This window comes from Petromyzon marinus, chromosome 12, assembly GCF_048934315.1.
Source record: "Petromyzon marinus isolate PM22_M1 ecotype Great Lakes invasive population chromosome 12, UKy_Petmar_22M1.pri1.0, whole genome shotgun sequence".
NCBI classification, from domain to species: Eukaryota; Metazoa; Chordata; class Hyperoartia; order Petromyzontiformes; family Petromyzontidae; genus Petromyzon; species Petromyzon marinus.
The window spans coordinates 6,792,770-6,814,318 of NC_133678.1; the positions used below are offsets into that span (position 1 = coordinate 6,792,770).

A 21,549-nucleotide genomic window follows, 5' to 3' on the forward strand; every position below is an offset into this window, starting at 1 on the left:
GCACCCGAAAAGCCTGCCACCATCGCAGAGGTCTGCGCGGCGAGCGTAACACAATCTCCCCCAGCCGTGCTTTCAGGCCATGGGAGATCCTGCGCCAAACTGTCCGCATGTCACAAATGCCCCTGCCATCGAGAGCGGACAGCTGGCTAGCCTGCTACATGGATGCTTTCATGGTGGGGCTCTGCAGCAGGTTGTAAACGGTGTCGGGGGTTGGGGTACGGTTTTACTTGGCAACGCTGGACTTTCCCACCTGTCTAGCCATAGAATCGTGAGGCTCCTAAATTAATAAACCGGTGTCAATGACCCACCTTCACATCTTTGCAGTGATGTGTTCAATTAATCAGCGTAATTTTGCTAATGACGTTGTGTAAAGTGATGTTTTTTTTTACGGAGCGTTGTTGGTGGAATTTGCTTCAATGACTTTTCATCGCATGCATTGTCACGTACAGCAAATAAACTAAAAAAAACAATATACGACCACGTAGGTTTTCGCCGTTGCGTTGTATAGCCCAGTGATGTGTCTTCAGGTTGTGGCGTGTGCTGATCAGCAGGATGTCCGATGTTTCACTCCATGTGCCGGGACCTTCTGCCACTCCACATTCTAATTTCACCCTAAAAGCCAGCAACACGTCCTGCGGCTGACAACGGTCAGTTCAGTTCCTGTAGAAGCTCGCAGCACTTTGAGTGAAACGTCAAACTTCATACCAAACAACACGCGGTGCAACCCGAAAAAAAAAACACCAGAGGGCTTGAAACAATATGTACACCCACTCAGGTAGCTGTCTAGACACACCTGCATATGATGTGTTGAATGCATTGCTTGTCACTGGAAGTATTACTCCTTGAAGCTACTCCACACACGGGTGATGAACCAGTATGCTTGTGGATGAAGTAGAATTACCTCTGGAAAGATTTCTGACTTTTTTTTCAAAGGCATTAATATGCAGGATGTTTAAAAAAGATGGACCCAATTTCAAAGCAGTATATTTCACGATCTTCTTTGGTTCTTTCGGTAAAGTCACGTAGAATGAGAATAAAATAATAAATTGATAAAATAAAATAACACAATAATATTCTCATGACGTTTCGGCCACAACACAAGCGGCCTTCATCAGGTGAAGGGAGCGAGACTGTCTGGTAGGACAGGTGAAGGGAGCGAGACTGTCTGGTAGGACAGCGCTGTCCTACCAGACAGTCTCGCTCCCTTCACCTGATGAAGGCCGCTTGTGTTGTGGCCGAAACGTCGTGAGAATATTATTGTGTTATTTTATTTTATCAATTTATTATTTTATTCTCATTCTACGTGACTTTACCGAAAGAACCAAAGAAGATGAATCATTGCAGTCACGAAAGCTTTAAATCGAAATATTTCACGATGGCAACATGTTACAATAACACAAAAAATTACAAACGGTTTAATGAGTTATCAAGTTTTACTAACCGTTTTATAAATGCTCTATGTGCCCTCCACCTGCTGTACGGACTACATCGAGACGATAGTTGAATTCGTCCCAAACGCCTCTCAAAGTGTCTTCTTCCACTGAAGTCACCGCTGCCGTGATTCCGTTTTTGAGGTCATCCAGATTAGTCGCTAATGGTGGCACAAAAACACGGTATTTTGTGCCACCATGCTCTTTGACATTGGCAGATCAATGCCAAAACGCCGTTGAAACGCACGCTGCACCGCAATTACGGATTCAGTCTTGCTGAACTGCAGAACGCAAAACGCCCCTTGTGTTGCGGAGGGGTTACCGTCTTGCCAATGACTGAGGCTAGGGGCTGTTTGTGCGCTGGGAGAGGCATCTAGTGGTAATCATTTGAAACTCAGTGCACCACCCTCTACATGCCCCGCCCTCTCTATGCCCCGCCTTTTCAAGTGGTAAGAGTTTCATTCATGGGCGGTTCGTTGTTGCAGAAATATAGAGATTTCAAATCGGATCCATCTCTTTAAGACACACTGTACTGTACCTCTCTTCCCACACAGGTGGGAAGTTGTGCGGTACAGTGTTAAATCTGCTGTGATACCTAATTGTAACCTGGGTTTCATTATTATTTTGCTACGTATATATGTTTAACTTCTTTCGCACCGTGCATAGCCGACCGTTCTAATCGGAGGTGCGGGAGAAGGGAGAACAAACTAAACACAAAAAGCAGTTCTAAAGAAATGAGTTTTCAAATTAGATTTGAAAGTGCATAGCTCCCAGTGGCTTCCTGATATCGGAAGGAAGAGCGTTCCAGACGACCGCAGAAGCGCATCTGGAAAGCGTGCGATGCGGTGATCATCTTTGTTCGATGGCCAGCCAAAAGCCGCTACGAGAATGACCGGAAATTCGCGTGATGGTTTCTGCTCCTTGACAGGATCAGCAATGAATTGTGGCAAGCGCTTTGTGTGAAATGAAGTGCGATCATCGGTGTCTGTACGAAGTTTGACAGGGGGTGGTGGTGTTGGGGAGGTGGCGTTGGGGGAGGGGGGGGATCACATTTATAGTATCCCTACAGTTGGTAACCCAATTGTCAAGAAACACATGTTTGCTGCTTGGCCTTGCCCCCAGCTGTCATTGTTCCTTCTGGATTACCAATCAATCAAACGTCCACTGCTTAAAAAACACACACACGCTTAAAAAAAAACGCGACCGTTGTGTAATGGTTAGTACGCTGAACTTGCAATCCAGAGGTCGCCGGTTCATTCTCCTGGCGCAGCAGTTGAGACAAAATGTGCAAGTGTTTGTAGCCTCCCCCCCCGCCGCCGCCGCCGCTGCCGCCGCCTCTGTCGACCCAGCAGTGTAGTTATTGTAAATGGGTTCACCACAGTTGACCGATCGGCAGGTCACGTGTGGTGGGGTAAAATGTGGGTGCTCCCACGTCTTCCGAGGATGTCTGGCCAGTGTGGAACTGTAGGTCAAATATCCACTTTATTTTATTTTACCAGGTAAGGCCCACTGAGCTATATAGCTCGTTTTCAGAAGCGACCTGGCCACAATTGATAGCTCGGCGAAGTGGCTTACCACGTGGGAATTTATACGCATCCAAATACCCGTGACGCGTGTTTCTAAGTGTGGAGGACCCGAGGACCCGGAGAACAATCTACGCGGCCACAGGGAGAGAGACATACAAACTCCAAATATACAACAGGCGTCAGGGTTGTGATCGGACCCACGACCTCCTACATACCAGGCGAGGGAGTTAACATTTCGCCACTGTGGCACCCATATAGGGGCTATCTCGAGCGCTCTCGATTGAGAAGCCTTTTGGCCAGAAGTGGCCTGAGCAAGCAATTGCAGGGCTGCACCTTTATCTTTTTTTACAGAAATAAAACAGAAGCGAACTATTTCTGCCTCTTACCAGAATCGGTTTTTCTATTTTGAACTTTATTTCAGAAGATGGCTTTGAAAATATTACCATCGTTTTTTTTTCTATTTTCCCCCGCGTTCACGTGACGCCCTGTCTTTTTTTAAACGTTACTTTGTTCAAAATAATACTAAGAGGCGGCACATGACGTGGTCATGTGATGTACTACTGTATGTTACATCTTCAATTCCGGGGGAATGGTTCAATCATGCCTACACACACACACATTACACAGGGCCCTACAATGAGGCGTACCTTGCCCATTACCTTGCTTGGCATTGCGGGATGTCAATAACGCCGATTGTCAGGACACTATCGCGGGAACCTTTGTGCAGATGGGAAAAACTGTGTCGGGTTCCTGGAACCAATTAATTGCTGTAAAGCTGCACTTAGGAGCGCTCTTCTACGTGAGAGCAAAAGTTCATTGCCCTCCCGGCAGTGTGGGGAAGTGAAATTTTAGTTTTAAATTTTGCTTCTAAATGTTTCTGATCCTCTTTATTGAACCGCTCACGGACTTGAGCATTGCATAGATCTCCAGACTTGAAAACAAAAATTGGGCTGCAAAACATTGACACAAAGCGTTTCTTCATGGAAGAGTTAAAATAATAAATGAAATAACCGCACGATCGCCCCGCTATGTGGAATAACCTGCTTGCCAAAACATCATTAGTTGGATTTTCCTAATCCGCTGTGAAGATGTAAGTTTCAGAGAAACTAAATTTAATGAGTCGATCAAGATTCATTAGAGAGAGAGAGAGAGTTAAAAGAGCTGCTATGGGATACAACCTCAGAACTGGCATTTTTCCCCGTATGTGTCACAGCAAAGTCTGCTTGCTTAACTCTCGCGTTTACTTGTCAAATGTGTCTCGGAGGCTTCAATATTAGCCTGGTCTGGTCAACACACAGTTGTGTCGGCAAATTTATTTTACAAAAAATTTTCACTTATATATTATACCAGCGTATATAACATTGCATGCCTGTTGGATCATATACCCGAGATGATATAACCAACACAAGTACTAAATATTGGTCGTTGAGGTTTTTACAGTGACCAATAAAATGTTATGTCACGTTGTCCTCAGGGCTCGACACCAGAATCACGTGTCATTGATATGTCAAGCCCCACTGGATTCGCCCTGCCAATTTTCACGGCGCGCGTTCCGTTTTGCAGAGCGACGGGAACACTTCAGATGTTATAAAATTGAATGTGCAAACCGATTGCTCCCTTGGTACATATTACGCGCAGGGGCATTTATACGGGAGCAGTGATTTGAGATACTGTACACTTTACATGATCTTTGTACGGCTCCCCCTTGTGGTAGCTTACAGAATTCTGTAATATCATTGTTCATATATCCCTTTGGCATTTGCGAGAGTAACACAGAGCCGCATTTTACGTGGTTGTCATGAATCGACCTGCGCTTAAAAATGACGCACGTCGTAATTGTGGTATTTAAGCAGGTTATTACGCGATAATTAAAGTGGACAACGTAGGTGCCCCCCATTATGTGCTTATTCCGTTACGTAACGTTGCTACTGGAGCAGCTGTTAAGGCGTTTTTATTTCCCTGCGTTTGCACTTTTATCGTCGTGGGGGGGTAGGGCGCCAAAATAAAATCCATGATAGAACAAACTGCATCGAGTGTTAGTTCAAATGTCACTTTCAAAGTGACTCCGAACACGACAAGATTAAGAATGCCATTTAAAAAATATATATTCATGCCATGAACACGTGCCTCTTTTTTTTTGGAAGCTGAACATTGTTCAGAGAGTACAAGGGGTAGAGTTGTGCTTAAGTCATGTTTGTGAAACATGTTGTAAAATGTAATATGTATGCGTATGTGGTGCATTTCGATGTATATATGAATACTGTGGCTATAGAATTAGCACGCGGCTGAATCTTAGGAATGATATGCCGCACTGTGCCACACATGCTGATCATTTTAAAATCCAGCTTGACAGCAGCTGAGTTGATATTGCGATCAAATAGTTCACCATAAATGTTCGTGTGTATTTGCGTAAAAATGTGTTCTGTATAAGGAGTGGCATTATATTTCCTGTCTACCTCAGTAATGCTCCATTGGCATTTAGCCAAATTAAGAACAAGCCGTATGGAAACTATATTTAGTTTATGATTGGCACACCCTCCATCCTGCCATTAAACATCACGTGCCATTGATGGGAATTGTTGAAAAGTTTTTGTTTATGTGTGTAGGCTGGAAAGATTGTATATCCCCTGAGTTTTGTGTATTATATGTACGTTTCATCTTGTGTTAGACGCATTTCATATTTCACTTTGACCTTTAGATAGCACGTTCACAAACATCATTGTGGGTATTCTTCATTGGTGAGAGAGTTCAGAAGTTAAATGTGCCAACTATTTTACATCATTGTAATTTCTATGAAATATTTGTACAGTCAATCACAGTACGAATTAAATTACAAACTATTGATTTTCATAAATATCCATGCATGAATGTTCGTATAAATAATACGCACAAATGGTATTCCCTTTATTTTCATTCTATTATCATGTTTTCTTGTACATTGTAAAATTTCACCATGAATCAGTTGGGGTATTTTCCTACTAACATATCACTTTAAATGCACCCAATATTGTCATATCTTGGAAGCTTAGCAGAGTTAAAGCCTGGTTCATGCTTGGAGGTTTGAATATTCCCAGAGCTTACCAGGTGTCCAGGAGATTGCGGTGTTGAGTGTGTAACCTCTCCTGTATGTGAGCTTTCTCCAGGCACTGGTTTCCTTCAATATGCCAACTGATCATTAACCGTATCAGCTAAATGTCACAATGCAGGACCCTCCTCAAGATGTCTTGTGACTCCGTGAGTTTCCTGGGTAAATGATTGGCAATTTTTTAAAAATATATAATTGTTTTTTAAAAGTCGAGTTGAGTGATCATGCACCATGCTAGTAAACGCGTTCCAGCTCGTAACTTGTCACCGCTGCCAGTGAAAATTGTGTGAATCATTCTTGCAGCTCTCATTGCTTTTCTAATGCAACCGTTTTAAATGTGTATAATTTCATCCCAGCAGCAGAGAGATTTACGTGATGGAATTTTCATTTACGTTACCACGTTGGCTGCCATTGTAAATGCTCACGTGGTCTTGTACTCTGTTTCCATTTCCTTGAACATCTGTGGTTTCCAAGTTTGGTCATTTCAAACCTTTAGAATGTTCAGTAGATATCTATTTTATTACTGCCCATTGTCTTTCAAACTTTAACACCACCACACCCAGAGGAAAACTTGTTGTGCCCCTGGTATAAATTCCCCATCTTATCAGGCGATTTACGTCATTGGTACCTAATTGCCTGGGTTTTTTGTGTGGATTTTATGGCGAGAAGATGCTCTATTTATTGCTTCGTTTCCCAGTTAGATCCAGTTTGGTCACAGTAAAGTTCTGCGTTTTGTTGCTTATCTGTAAACGGCGTTTTTGGACTTAATTTTATCTTGCAGTTTCCCCCCCTCCCTTGCCCATGCAGTGTCATTTGACTATGCTTTGCCTAAAATGTCTTGCGTTTATTCAAACTGGTTCAAGAACAGCTACAGTATATACAACATTTGGCAAACTACCAACAATGGGCAGGTAAACTGGCTTGGTAATTTCATTTCTCTTTCACGAGATCTCATTCGTTATGTTGATCATCAAGATGCGATCTCACCACGAGTGTTTTTATTTTTTCCAGCAAGTATACTCATGCATTTCAACCTCTTATCCGTGCCTACCTTATTACAGACCATTTCAGACCTCATGCCTCTATATAAGGAATGAAACAGTAAGACTTCTCCACAAATCTGGCTGTCGCCTGATGAAGCTAGTTGTAATTACTGGCGAAACCTCGTACTTAGATAGTAAATGTTGTGGCTTTGCTGTCCAACACACCGGTGTGCTGTACTAGTAACGAATTGGCCACGTTCTGTCTACGTGACAACCCTTGCTAGTTGGCTGTGTCAGGTGGTGGCGGGTTTAATGACACATTTATATATTTACGCGATCTAACCCAAAAACCTATTGTGGATTGTCAACACATGTCTGGAATCTTCCCCAGATGGTCTCCAGAGCCTGGAAGCACATTTCTCGTGGTATTGTTGCAAATTATCACAAGTGTAAAAAATGTTTTTTTAAGCACCCTGTATAATGCATGCAGCGTGCTTTAACAATACGTCTGCCTCACAAAATTACTTAACGATTGAACGTCATATGAGGGTTACTGAACGCGGAAAAAATCCAGTGAAATATATAAGTACATGGCCTCTTGGTAGCAAGTTCGCCAACACCTTGCAGAGGTTTTGCGGTTCATATCCAGCGGCCGCCGGGATTAACACTGCGGTTATATGAGCCGTAAGACAAATACGTGCCATCTGCTTCACAGTGGACGTTAAAGACCTCGCGTGAGGTCATTCGCAAGAGTTCGGCCATTGTGTGTGGCGGCAATCATGGCCCAAATTTGACAAATTTAGAAAAAAAATTACCCGCATCGACCGCAATTAGAATGAAACTTCTTCTTTGGTTCTTTCGGTAAAGTCACGTATCAGGTGAAGGGACGAGACTGTCTCGTCCCTTCACCTGATGAAGGCCGCTTGTGTTGTGGCCGAAAAGTCGTGAGAATATTATTGTGTTATTTTATTTGATCAATTTATTATTTTATTCTCATTCTACGTGACTTTACCGAAAGAACCAAAGAAGATGAATCCTTGCAGTCACGAAAGCTTTAAATCGAAATAGAATGAAACTGTGTGTCGCCATCATCGCCCCCTACTGTGAAAACTCGGCTGTCGCCTCCTGAAAAAAAATATCATGAGGCTCGGTGAGGCTTTCCAAGGTAATCTAGCGTTTATCTGTATAATTTACTTATGTTATCCATGAGGTTCATCATCACCATCAACACAGCCCCCCCCCCCCCCCCGAAACTTCCCTTGCTTGAGGGCTCAGCCCCCATTCTCAATTCTTATTGTCAAGTAACAGAAAATGTAGGTACAATCTTTCGTGGTATTTTTTTCTCAAGTTTGCCGGTTGGAAGGACATCCATAACCCGGATGTGCCTCTGCATGCCTGTGTCGTGAACGTGTAGTGCTCGACCGAAGGTTTTTTGTAATATGATTTTATTTAAACAAGGTCACACTACAGGGTTGAATGTGACTTTATAGATGGATTCCTAAGCATGCCTAGAGTACAATCAACCACGTACGCATGTTTTATTTTAGTGTACATTACATGCTGAACTCTGTATGTACTTGCAGCGGTTTTGTACAAGCACTGATGTGTTAGTGTTCACTTGATAACCAGTAATATCTTACCTATTGTTGGTTCTTAATTTGTCCATGAACATATCACACTTTAGACCGTTGTTTAGAATGAGACAGCAGGTTTTTCAGTCCTTACAAAACAGGTTAACCGCTTGCGTCCAATGTTACGAAACAACAGACCTTGGACCGAGACTTGAATGCAGTCCGTTTAGGCTATCATGTCTAATCTTACGGGTTATATTTAAACGTCCGGTAAGAGCTAAAGCTATTATAAAGATTTTGTTGCAAAGCCCATGTATTAGTTAATCGCAATTCCATAAATTGTGCATTTGATTTACATCTACAGAACTATGCGTTACTCTTAGTCCTTCGCAAAATAGGACTGGCAAATGTGCAGGGTGATCAATTCATAGATACTCCTCGAAAGTAATAGGGAGACATAACATGTCCCTATATAAAGAACGACATTTTATTTATTTCAAAGCCTCTACATTTCCCACCAACATCAGTGCACTTATTCTTTAAACACTCTCCTCTGTAAAATAGATAACCATCGTTTTCACAATAATCTGTTGAGAAGCGAAGTAAGACGTTTTTTTTTACAAAACAGTGGGGTATAGTATCTATACATTCACCAAATTTGAAAACAAATACACGCAAATTACTCGTACATAAGTACACATACAATTGGAAATTTAATGTAGAGCAAATCAACGACCCCTATTGCGAAAACTCGGCAGGACCTCTCCTGGAAAAGAGTCGTGAGACTCGGCGAGGCTTTCCTGGATCATTTTCGTCTAGCGTATGGCAAGTACAATGTAAATTATACGTCCAGGTTTAAATGTTGTGGCTTTCCCTGGGTAAACAAACAGTCTTTCAGCAAATAAATGTATCGCCCACTACTAAAGCTGTGCAACAATGAATGGAGGAGTTATCTTCAAGTCTCCGGTGAATTGAAGTTGCTGCCAATAGGGGGCAGAGGAGAGGTGGGATTTTGGTGCCAGCAAGTTCCCCCCGATGCACAAGCCCATTGCAATTGCCACCATTGTGAAGCATTCGGTGGAAAATGCAGCAACATTAGTATTATTGCAGAATGGCTCCTGTTGGACAGAATCAATTCCACCCATTCTCCTATGAGCCAATAGATGTAGGCTTCCACGTGGCATGTCGGTCATGGGGTTTTTATTTTATTATCATATTTGACCATGCCGGTCGGTGCGGGGTGGCAAAGGGGAGATGGGCTGGGGCCCGGCAGGGCTGCTATCACTTTTCGTGGCCGAGAATGACACTGGGGTCACGGGGTTTATACAGCGCAGGGCGTTAGTCACTGTGCCACCGCTCCATCCATCCGAAAGATGTGGCACCATGGTGGCGAGATGTTACAACCCCACCTGGTGTACGGGGAGGTGTTGTGAGTTCGATACTTTTGGAGTTTGCAGGGTTGTCCCCGTGGTTGCGTGGATATTTGTCCCGGGTCCTCCAGTTTTCCCCCTCCACATTTTAGAAACGTGCGTCTGAAGTGTTTGGCTGTGATACATTTCCACGCAATAAGCCACTTTTTTTGAGCTGTCATTTATGGCCAGGTCACTTCTGAAAAAGAGAGATAACGCTCAGCGGGCCTTACCTCGGAAAATTAAAATAGTGAATAAATATGGGAATGGTGATAGGCCCCCGAATTTAATCATGTATATTTCGTCTTATACAGTATTCGTTGTTTTCTTTGTATATTTGTATACAGTGCAATATTTAGACTCCTGTTAACGCCTCGTGGCAGTATTTACCCTACGTAGAGAATTAAATCCTCATAGGAGTGTGGAATTTCTGCTGTCGACTCAGAGCTGCCAGTGTTGATGGCCGCCACCCCATCGTTCATTTCAGCGCTTTGACCCTGGAACCAACTGCTAAGAAAATAACATAGCAAATTACGCGCACAACACCTTAGGTTTGTGTTATTTTCTTTTTCGTTGCCTCAAAGGTGAAAAAGAAAACGATGCTACGCGGCCGTTTTGTATGATTGATGTTTCCGATGAAAGAGTGGTTTACCACATGTGCGGTTGTTTCCAGGGCCAGATCTGTGCTCATTGACGTGTATGGGCATCCCTAAAGTATGAGCAGGAAGTGTGTGCACAAACTGTTAGAATGACGTTATTAGTTCTGACCTCATTCAGACATTGCTGTGTATCGTATAGCCCAGTAGCTCTCAACATGTTTTGTGTGTGGCTGCTGTGTAAGTCTTGTTGAATTTTGTTTCCACCGAGTAAACCCCCTCCCCCCCCCCCCTTTTGCCTGACCCAAAATGGTTCTGAGAAATACATGTGTGAAGAATAAACATCAATATTCTAACGCGGTGCCCCATTTTTTGTGAGGTGGCCTAATTGGCTAGTAACTGCAAGCGAATAAAAATAATTTCAACGGAAGCTTTGCATGCCGGACGTTGTTTGTTTTGCCGCTAGCTGTTTACTCTTGGAATCCACATTGCTTATGATCACTTGAGTTTAGAAAGGTATTTTGTATTTTTTTGTATTATACTCTCTGGTTCTAATTTTTCTGTCTACGTGACTTTACCGAAAGAACCAGAGAGTATGGATTCCTGCAGTCTCGAAAGCTTCAAATCAAGTATCTTGTATTGTTCTAGGTTACCATATGTACTTAACATTTTGTCTAAAGTTATTTTCTATCGGCAGATTCATGCATGATTATTCACGTATGATTTAATTTCACACATTTGTGAATCGCTTCACGTATCCTGCTGGGACATTGCCTCGTAACCCCCAGGGGTCCGCGTACCACCCGTTGAGAAGCACTGCCATAGCTGAATCAGGAGTTCAGGAAGCCTTCTACCTATCCAAAGCTTAAACGCGAAGGATAAAGATTGGAAATTTGAATAGAACCATACAGTACATTATTCAACTGTACATTTTAGGGTCGGTAAATATTTGCTGTCTTAAGTCAGGGGAGTGGGGGGGTCTTAAACGTCCCATCAGCCACACAGCCTTCCAGGAGTGCATCATTTCAGCACCATCGATTCGACACAAGCAAACTCTGATAGATTAATCACGTGAGTTCCCAAATGTGCGATTTTCTCACGTTAATTTAGCTTTTGTAGAGCACGACGAGCCTTTCATCATCGGTTTGGCTGTATGGTGAAACGTGTGTCATCTTGTTTCATGCAGTGGCTTACAGTTTTGTTTTAGCACTGAGGCTCCGAATGGCGGAGGGTGGTGTTGTGCATGCGGGGTGTCAGGAATCGTGTAACTCTCCCCCAGCCATGAAATCAACTACTTGTGGTTCAGGGACACGGATTTGATTCAAGAATCAATTCTCTTTTTTAGCAATTTAGTGGATGCAGCGGTCTCTAGCGGCTGCGGGGGGGTTCGCGTGCATGCGACTTGTACAATTCTAAACATTAAATCCATGGTGCGATGCGTGTATTTATTTATTTAGCTTAAGACCCTTTAAGCGTTGCGCCAGTATCACACTGCTTGGTTAGTCTTAGCATGCACGTGGCAAGAAGCAACTCTTTTGCAAGAAGCATTAGCCAATATTAAATGTGTCACTGCAAAATGTGCGCTTGCCAAAGACATCGGAGTCGACCCTGTTACATTATTCATGTGTCCTGTTGATACTACGTCCATTTAGGCCAATACATACCTGCTCCATCAAACGGTGGCTTTGTAAAAGCCTTGTCCGAGTCGTGATATAAAAATAATCACCAGATCATCCGTGATTAGTGATGACATCTAATTACCCTGACATCATGCTCAAAGCTCACACCGCATGACTGTTCACGCTGTAGTTCACCGAAGTGAAGGTTTGGGGGCCGCACTACTAAGATGTGTGGGTATGAGATGACTGCCCAAGTGTGGAATTTGCAGAAGAAAATGCCAAATTGCAAGCCGCAAGGTCCCCTGGACTGACTCAAGTGAAACGGTGTTTCCATTAAATATTTTATAAAGTAATGTTGCGGTCATAATTCCTTCAAAAGCTCACTCGTGCATTTTTTTTTGACACGTTTGTTTTTCCCCCAGTGATATGTCTGGGTTACTCTATTGTTATTTGTGAATTAAAGTCATGGGCATACACAAAGATCTTACGATACAATGCCTTTGAGTTTCATTCCTACATACCCATACCATTTAATTGCGCCTTATATTTTCGCCATGTATAGTTGAGTGCGGATAAACTATATTTTCTTTAGCTGAGCACACTTGCATTGGAGCACAGTAAAATCACAGATGAAGACCACACCTCGTCAGCGCTTTATACCCTCTGCCAAACCCTGCAAGTGCTGCACAGTAGACACGCGACCTCCAAGATCTCGCCTCAGTTTGCACTCATCTGGCCTGAGGTCATCCCATCGGTCACCAGACTTTTGGAGACCGTTCCAATGTTGTCTCTGCCCCTCCATAATCCTGCACGGGTCCCTAACCAGCGTAACCGTTTTTTAACCTAATAATAGCCACAACACTTACCTGAAGTGCTGTAACGCGAATACATGTTTGTTTTCTGACAGTATAATTTAGAACCAAACTGATCTTGCAAACCAGAAGTACGTAACTTATTTTTTTTCGATTTACGTCATTATAATTATATAGTGTAATTATTCATGTTTACAATCTGTAAGATTACATCCTTTGGTATCCCAACCCCCCCTAAATTCTGCCCTCTCAATCCCACCTCCCAGTTTTATGCTGTATTCCATTCACATCTATTTTGAAATAATTATTGCCAACCGATTGTGGAAGAGGTCGTCATCGAGTTGCCACGGGAACCCACCACACACAAGGTGGCAGCACTTTGTCATCCGCTCTGCATGCGAGAGCAAGATTACAGCAACATCGCATGAGAGTCAACACGATATAAAATTAAAATGTTTTATGCTCAGGACTGGAAGTTGGCCAAATTGAGTGCAGAACCAGATGGACTGATTTTTGTTTTGTGTATGTATGCAGCTGAAACATTCAACACGCTCTACTTGGAAATGCGTTTTAATCACAGGCCGATTGATAGCTGGATTCTAATCCAGCATGTCATCGGTGCCAGCACGTTGACCTCTGACCTCTGAACAACCATGCCCGTCTGATCCTTAAATTCACTTGGTTGCTGTGAGTGCATGGTGAAGTCAGAGTGGGACTGCTTTCGCTGGTTTGGCTGCAGGTTTACGTGGCTGCATACGCATGTTTTGCTGGGAGGGGTTTCTGTTTGATGAATTCACCGCCGAGTTGGCACGCATGAGCAGATGGTGCCCTGACAACCCTTTTTCCACAGGATGTGACCAAAATTAGCACACTTGTCCAATCGCGTCGCTCAGTATTTAATGTGGCAACGAGCAATGCATTTGCTTTATTAAGGTTCCCAAGGTGCAGCAAATTGTGCAAGTGGGAATCGATGTGGTTGGCTACGTACTGTGCGAAAGAAAGTCTACATACATGTTATATGATTTATGAAATTGGCATGCAAATTATGTGCAAATGTTTAAGTTACTCGTGTAGGCACTGCATGTAAGCAGAGTTTTATGTAATCAGAGCTCTTATATAAGCAACACACTGTTCGGGATTTCAAGCACAGCAGGCCTTGCTGTCTCGTGGTGTCCGTATATTCATCATTTACTGCTTACAATGTAGACAGAACATATGAGCAACGATACCAGCAATATGGTGAAATTAGACAGGGGAGAATCGAATATAGAATCAAATTGTCACTTTGCATTGGAAAAGCACTTAATAAAATTGCTTACGGTGCTGAAGTCATTTGCCCAGCATTTACCAATTAACAATCTATAAGCAACAGCTGTTTAGCTATTATAATTTTAATTAGATATGTTTATAACAGACATCTTCACAAGTAAATGTGATACATTTGGAATGTCCTGATTTTTTTTTAAACATATAAATGAGTTGGCTTGCAAAAAAAATTCTGCTTACAAGGAAATATTAGCAACCCCAAAACTGTGTATATTCAAACCAGTAAGTATAACTCATGCCTTCTCTGCCAGTTTTGCTTGATGATTTATACAATGTCACCGAGGAGATATAAGGTAACAGACGACTTCGGGTTTAAATTAAATGTGCTTGCTTATTATGCAGTCCTGGTTGTGTTCAATTCAAGATTTCACATTTACATCTATGTGCGCCAAGTAGTCCCAGAGAAATGTATGAATTTGTGTTGCCCTTAATGTAAGGAAATAATAATATACTTTCCATGTTCAGTTAATTGTATGTTATGGATTCTCGTGGATAATGCGGAGTGCTAATTTAAAACCTACAACGAGACCATATGGATAACGGGCATTTATGCCCATAGCGCATTCAGACACTGATAATTACGCAAAAAAAAACCTCACAGCGTTCTCTTTACATGATTAAAGCCATGTCACCAGTCTGTTAAATTGCACTGCAATCACTTTTCCTCATTAATATGTGTGTGTATGCGTGCACAGTGAATCTGTTAATGCTGATTTCGCTCATGCTTCCAGGCAGCAAAGTATTGTCACCTGCTTCGCTTGGATAAAATTCCCCTCTACTACAGAGTGATACAGTAGTGCCGTATGTTTACAACGCTTTGATGCGGTATTATGGGAAACCTGAATTATGTTTGGGGTCAGTGTTTAGGAAATTTGCTAATGGTTTTAAAACGGTCGCCAAAAAAGGGGCCCACAGGCGCTACGGTCCTGGTACCCAGCACTCTTGTTGTCACGTGATTTGGATGATATACACTACGGGTTGAAGTATGGGTAGGCCTATTAAAAAAAATGTTTTAAGCCAATGACACCAACAATTCCAATTGTGCTATCAGAAAGACGATACGAGACAATATTTAACAAGTACTGCATTTATTCATTGGTGGTCGTATATTTAAGCATTTTAACCATGAGCAATGTAACTCAACGCCACGTGTAGTACAGTACTCTCATGCCCCTTGGAATATATATTATTTTTTCCCCGTGAACAATTTGCATGATAATTAAAACGCCGTGCAAACTTGTGGGCGAATGCATGCAAATCGAGCAATGAGCCATATCGACTCATAATCTAGTGTAACGTGATTCATGATGAGGGCCTACAGTTATATGTTATCATTGCAGTTGTGTTAAGGCGCTCCAAGTCTGTAGCAGGGCTTGCGCATTGCACCACCGTGAGTTATGGGAGTCCTATAGGCGGCGCTGCAACCATGCTGCCTGGCCCATGGCCAAAGGCTTGATACATGTGTAACACAAAGAATGAATGGATCAATGGAGTGAGTGGCATGATGACCATGAAGAGAGGCTGATGAGGTTTTGTCTTCTTTTTTTCAAGTGAGATCTTTGAAGAAAAAAACAAATGTGAGCTGTTTGATATTTGTAATTTGTCACTGATTATATACGCAAATTAACTGCAACGTGGTGATTTATATTCTCTGGGTCTTTCGGTAAAGCCACGTGGATAGAAAAAAAAATCACGACGTTTCAATCGCAACGCAAACAATCGTCATCAGGTGAAAGAAAAACAAGATTTATTTTTTTCTAATATACAGGACTGTAGTTGAAATTTTATTTAAAACGATATTGGGGGACCTGTGGCAAACACGAGCAAAACTGTACCATGGATATGTTTTCCATGACATTGTCTTCATGCTACAATGTGCAGAGTACAACGTCGAGTGCTGCGTTATCGCGACTTCTCTGTGATGGTACGCAGGCCATATTTCAATATTTTGCGAGGCTCCAGCACACTCTGCTGTACAAACGAGACAATTGAAAGCTTTCGGGGTACATCTAACAAAGCGTTGCCCTCCAGCAAGATAATGACTGAAAGTGTTACACACAGAGTACTCTTTATTTCCATATTTACCTGCTCAATTTTGTGTCATGTCCTGAAAAAAAAGCTAACTCTGGATGCATTGTCAGTGAGTACCCTGCAGATATAGTGCTTCTCGTAAAATGTTCGGTACTTAATACCGCTAAAATCCCACGGGGCAGTTGCAGGTATGATCTACTGCACCTTGATCTAAACGTGTCCCCCCAGTGGCCGCTGCTGTGCAAGGGGTTAGAGGTTGACGGTGCAGGGATGGCCACAGGGGAGTCTGTGGATGATTATTATGACACGGTGGGTTAGAGCGTCTCCGTCCTTGTTTTGTGGCCTCGCTTTGTACGCGTTGAGCCGTGCCCCCTACAGACATTGATTTTTGCAACGTGGCTTGGTTTATTTTTTCTTTCACTGGACCCCTGCAATAGTAATGTCGCGACTGCCTTTTGTACCGGTTTGTGTGGGTCGTGTCTCCGAGCCATTTATTTTAAGTACATGAGTTAAATACGCTTCCATTTTTTTTTTACCTGAATTGCCTCCGTTGTTTTTATTTGAACTTTATATATGTATATCTACACACACATATAGAATAAGACTTTTTTTGTATCAATGGGCTGCAGTAGTTACATAGCTGCTGACAACGATGATAGCTTACGGTGAAAATGTCGTGTTGGTGTTATACAGAGGTAATGATTCGCTGATTTCTAAGCAATAACATGGCTTATTTTGTGTCCTTCCCACTCACTAGCTTGTTACCGAAGTACAAAGACACGCACGTGCTGCCTTTGTAAGGTTGCCTTATTTACCCCCCCCCCAACCTTCTTTAGTGCTATATAGTGTCACGTGGTGATATGTAAAACGTAAATTATCAGCTGACCTTTTTAATACACGAGGGTGTTTGCACAGATAGCTCGATGTGCTTTTCTGTGGGTAGAGAGATTATTTATTGGGTCGTAAATTTAATGCAACATCCAAATTTGCTTTGTCCGGTTTGCCCTTCCCTAATGGACATATATCTTTCAAACAACAACCACCTGGTTTAACATAAAACAAAATCCATGCAAGTTACCAGTATTTTAGTGCATACTAGAGGTTTTTTTTTTGGGTGAGATGGCGTAAATATAAATGTGTCGTTAAACCCGCCACCACCCGACACGGCAAATTAGTAAGGTTTGTCACGTAAACGAAACATGCCAATTCGTTACTAGTACAGCACACCGGTGTGTTGGAGAGTAAACCCCACAACATTTGCAATTCGAGTACGACATTTCGCCAGTAAATACAACTAGCATTTTAGAGCAGTTTACTGTGTGCATTAGTAGTGCATTTGAAGAGTTGCTTGGCATGATACACGAGATAGCTTTAAGTCGAGATAGACCAAATGGCATGTTCGTTAAGCTAGCTTTAATACTGTATTACGTTGTCCCCTTGTGGGCGTATGTATGTTGAACTTATTTCGCACCGTACATATCCAACCGTGCCAATCGCAGGTTGTGGAAACATAGGTGTCATGTGTTGTTCAAGCTCAGAGAGGGAGAGATGTGTGTGAGCATTTATTTTCTTCTTGTAGGCTCATTGAAGAAATATCCCTTTAAACAAAAGTTTTCATGTTGTCCCCTTGGTCACGTGGATTTTTCTCTGGGTCCTTCATTCTTTCCCTCCACATTTAGAATGAACGTGCATTTAAAGTATATTAGCTTGCTTTACATTTCCACATGATAAGCCACTTCGTTGAGCTATAATTTGTGGCTAGATCGCTTCTGAAAAAGAGCGTTATAGTTCAGTGGGCCTTACCTGGTAAGATAAAGGTAGATATAAAAATTTACAAAGTGTTGAATTTAATTAACATAGAGTATTTTCATTTCTGCAATAATACATACGGGTGCCTTCAAACTCCTGACAAAATTAAATGTATCTACTCAATTAAAAAAGAATAGGAAAGGAGTGAATCTGAATTGGTATTTATCATCATACTACCAGAAGTTATTGTTAAGCCGAGGCTCGGTAATGATGTATACTGTATGTGGATCACATTGAGAGGTTGATTTTTCTTATACAGTAGTAACACGGATTATCAATCAATACACTTTGTGTGCTGGTGTACCTAATTCATGTGGCACAGAGCAATATATTTTGAATGTGGTACAGTAATATATTTCATAGGGTCGAGTAGTGATCCAGCACAGAATAGTAGTGACGTCACCCGCTCATGATTATTAATGAGGGGGGCTGGCCGACATGGAGTGACGTCACGCGGGGGACACACAGACATCTTGGCTCATTATAGTAGTAAATAGTGGTTTCAAATCTTTTTTTGGAATGGGTAATTATTACACCATCCAAAGCTTCTTTCCCGAATGAGAATTTTTTTTTAAACGTGAATTGCAAAAAAATGTGAATTAGTAAATGTTTCTTTTTTACTCACCATTTCTTATTTTTTTTTTAAAACAAGTCAATTTGTGCATTGGTAAAGCTGTCACCTTTTTATTTATTTTCTAATTTAAACACGTAAATGCACAGCACAGCCAGTGTAGAAATGCACACGCAGTCTTATGAATCCCCGTCAATTCAAGCTTTTTTTTGTTGTTGCATTATTTGTTTATGATCTGTCTGCATAGCTAGTCACAAGGTCACATTTTCCAATTTTTACATTTTCCCTCCTGCATCTCATAAGTCAGCTGACCCATCTGCAGTGTTTCCTGAAAAGGAAAAAAAACACATCCTGCGCAGCAGCAGCAGCAGCCGACGTGGAGCGATATTGATTTTTTTTCTCTCCCCCCCTTTAGCGTCATCCGCCAGTGCTTTGGGTGTGGGCTGCGCATAGCGTCGCATAACGAAGGCTCCGTGAACGGAGCGTGCGGGCCGTGCTGTAGACGCAACACGTTAATAAAGGAGTTGATGGTGTGAACGAGGCGCGTCGAGGAGAGGGGAGACGGGGTTGGCGGTGGTGGTGGTGGTGGGTCTCTCCGTGCGGATGGATTTTCCGCAGAGCTAAAGAGGCAGGACAGCTGGTACCGGGCTGAATGAAATATTGTGCCGCCGACTATTTTTCGCTCCCCTCGCGGCTCTTGTTGAGGACCTATTTGCATGCTCGTCCGCTCTGCGCCTGCTGTTCCGCTCCTACTCTAGGTAACGCAGCGCATGGAAAAAATTCCCTGGTGTTTGACCTTCAGGAGGGATCGCGTGGAAATTGTTTCGTGGACCGCTTCTCCCCGAGAGGTAGCACGTGCTGGCAAAAAGCAGATTGAAAGCCTTATTCTCCGGGGGAAATCTGTGCAATGCAGCGAGTGAGGTCATTTAACTCATCTCCTGGGATTGAAAATAAATAAAGGTTAGCCTGAAGGTCTCTGGAGTTTTCTTGCTGCGTGCATTGTACTCGGGCGATCACACCCCTACGCTGCAGTAGAACGTGATTGTGCGCAGACAGCAAAGTGCATATTCTGCACGCGCTCCCTCTCTCGGCACACTGCAGAGTCGTCAGGGTGGAGGCCCTTGCCATTAACTCGTTTGTCCGTCTGCTCGGTTTGCACTGTCAACTGGAAGAGCTGACCTGCTTGTCGATGTGGGTTTTGGAGGACAAGCTCGTGCAAGAACGTGTGAAATATCCTTCTGGACGAGAAGCTTTGACCTTGCTCCGTGCAGCTCGCTGACACCGTGGAAGGACATTTGTTTATTGTACGTACTGTATCTCAACTTTCATTCTCCCGGATGATGCAATTTTCCAGATGGGACCTTTTACTTTGACTTGACAGCATCATTGCACTCGCTTGGTTTCCTATTTTTTTTCTGTCTTGTTGGGAGAGGTGGGACAAAACGCCTTCTCCCTAAGACGTGCGCCTCATTGTAAGCCGCAAGAGTGACCGGCACTGCATTTTATTTTATTAACTAAAATCACCCAAGTCCTGAAGATGGTCGGAGGGATGCTGCTGCCCACGGAGCAGCTGAGGGCCATCTACGAGCTGCTCTTCAGGGACGGCGTGATGGTCGCCCGCCGGGACCACCGGCCCCAGAGCCGCCACGCCGAAGTCCGCTTTGCCACCCAGCTGCAGATCTTCCGAGCGATGCGCTCCCTCCGCTCGCGGGGCTTCGTGAGGGAGACGGCGGCGTGGCAGCACCACTACTGGTACCTCACGGACGAGGGAATCGGCTTCCTGCGCGGATACCTGAGGCTCCCGACGGAGATCGTTCCCGCATCCATGCAGCGCTTCCGCCAGCCGACGCCCAGCGTCCGGCGGCTCCAGGGCCGGGGTCCCGGGGTCGCGCGCGGGGCGCCGGTCCCCTCCGCTTCCTCCTCCGCTTCCTCCGCCGCCGCCGTAGCCGCGCAGGCGTCCCCCGACAGGCAGGCGTACAGGCGAGCCGTAGCCAAAGACGAAGACAAGGTGGCAAGCGTCGGGGCCGCGGGGCTGCCCGTGTTTGAGTTCCGCGGTGGGAAAGGCAGCGCCCAGCCTCAGAAACCTCTGCCAGGTTTGCTTTGCGCTCATATCATTCCCCCCCCCCCTTGCCTGTGCAGTATTTACACTTCCTACCGATATCACCTTTCACACTGTTGCAGGGCTGCAGTCTGCCCTGTTCATAAATAAATGTCTTATCTGTATGAATGCAATTTTGGATAACTTAGTATTCAGCAAATAAAGAAAATTGTGAAGCAAAGTCTGTAAATTCTTAATAAGGATAGGGGTTTGTGTTATATACGTACGGTGTGAATGAAGTTCAACATACATTTTATATTACAGTGCATATACTATGGTATTGTATTTCTTACTGGTGACGTACGTGTGTTGTTTGGATTATAGCTTTGCTTTTGATGTACATATAGGTGCATTTCTTATCTGTTAATACAAAGGCATGTTAACTATAAATACTGTATTGCATAACATTGAGTTCGTCAATCAGCAGGCAGCATGTGGTGGGGCAAAGTGTGGGATTCTCTTCCTAGACGATTGGATGAGTAGGCCAAGATGCCCACGAGGGATCCTTTAGAGCTTTCTCTAGTGGTGGCCCTTCCAGCAGCCGTGGCTTGAGCAAGACATTGCAGGGCTGCACCTTTGCCTATGTGGAGCCAATATTAATGATTAATTTAAGCAGATTTCAATGCTGAAGTCCGGATGAGTGGATGACACAAATGTGATGGCACAAGATACCCGGAACTAGC

At 43.4% G+C, this 21,549-nt stretch overlaps 1 protein-coding gene across 6 annotated transcripts in view; it reads left to right on the forward strand.

The window, feature by feature from the left end:
* Nucleotides 1-21,549, forward strand: part of LOC116941622 (dystonin-like) — a 263,899-nt gene that overhangs the window by 47,890 nt on the left and 194,460 nt on the right. For 2 of the 6 annotated variants that reach the window (XM_076066560.1, XM_076066561.1), the window contains exon 1: nucleotides 19,186-20,861. The exons of the other annotated variants lie outside the window; for them this stretch is intronic. In XM_076066560.1, coding sequence (XP_075922675.1) covers nucleotides 20,306-20,861 — 556 coding nt within the window. In that variant the 5' untranslated portion in view covers nucleotides 19,186-20,305. Of the gene's footprint in view, nucleotides 1-19,185; nucleotides 20,862-21,549 lie in introns of those variants that run through there. 6 annotated transcript variants of the gene reach the window in all.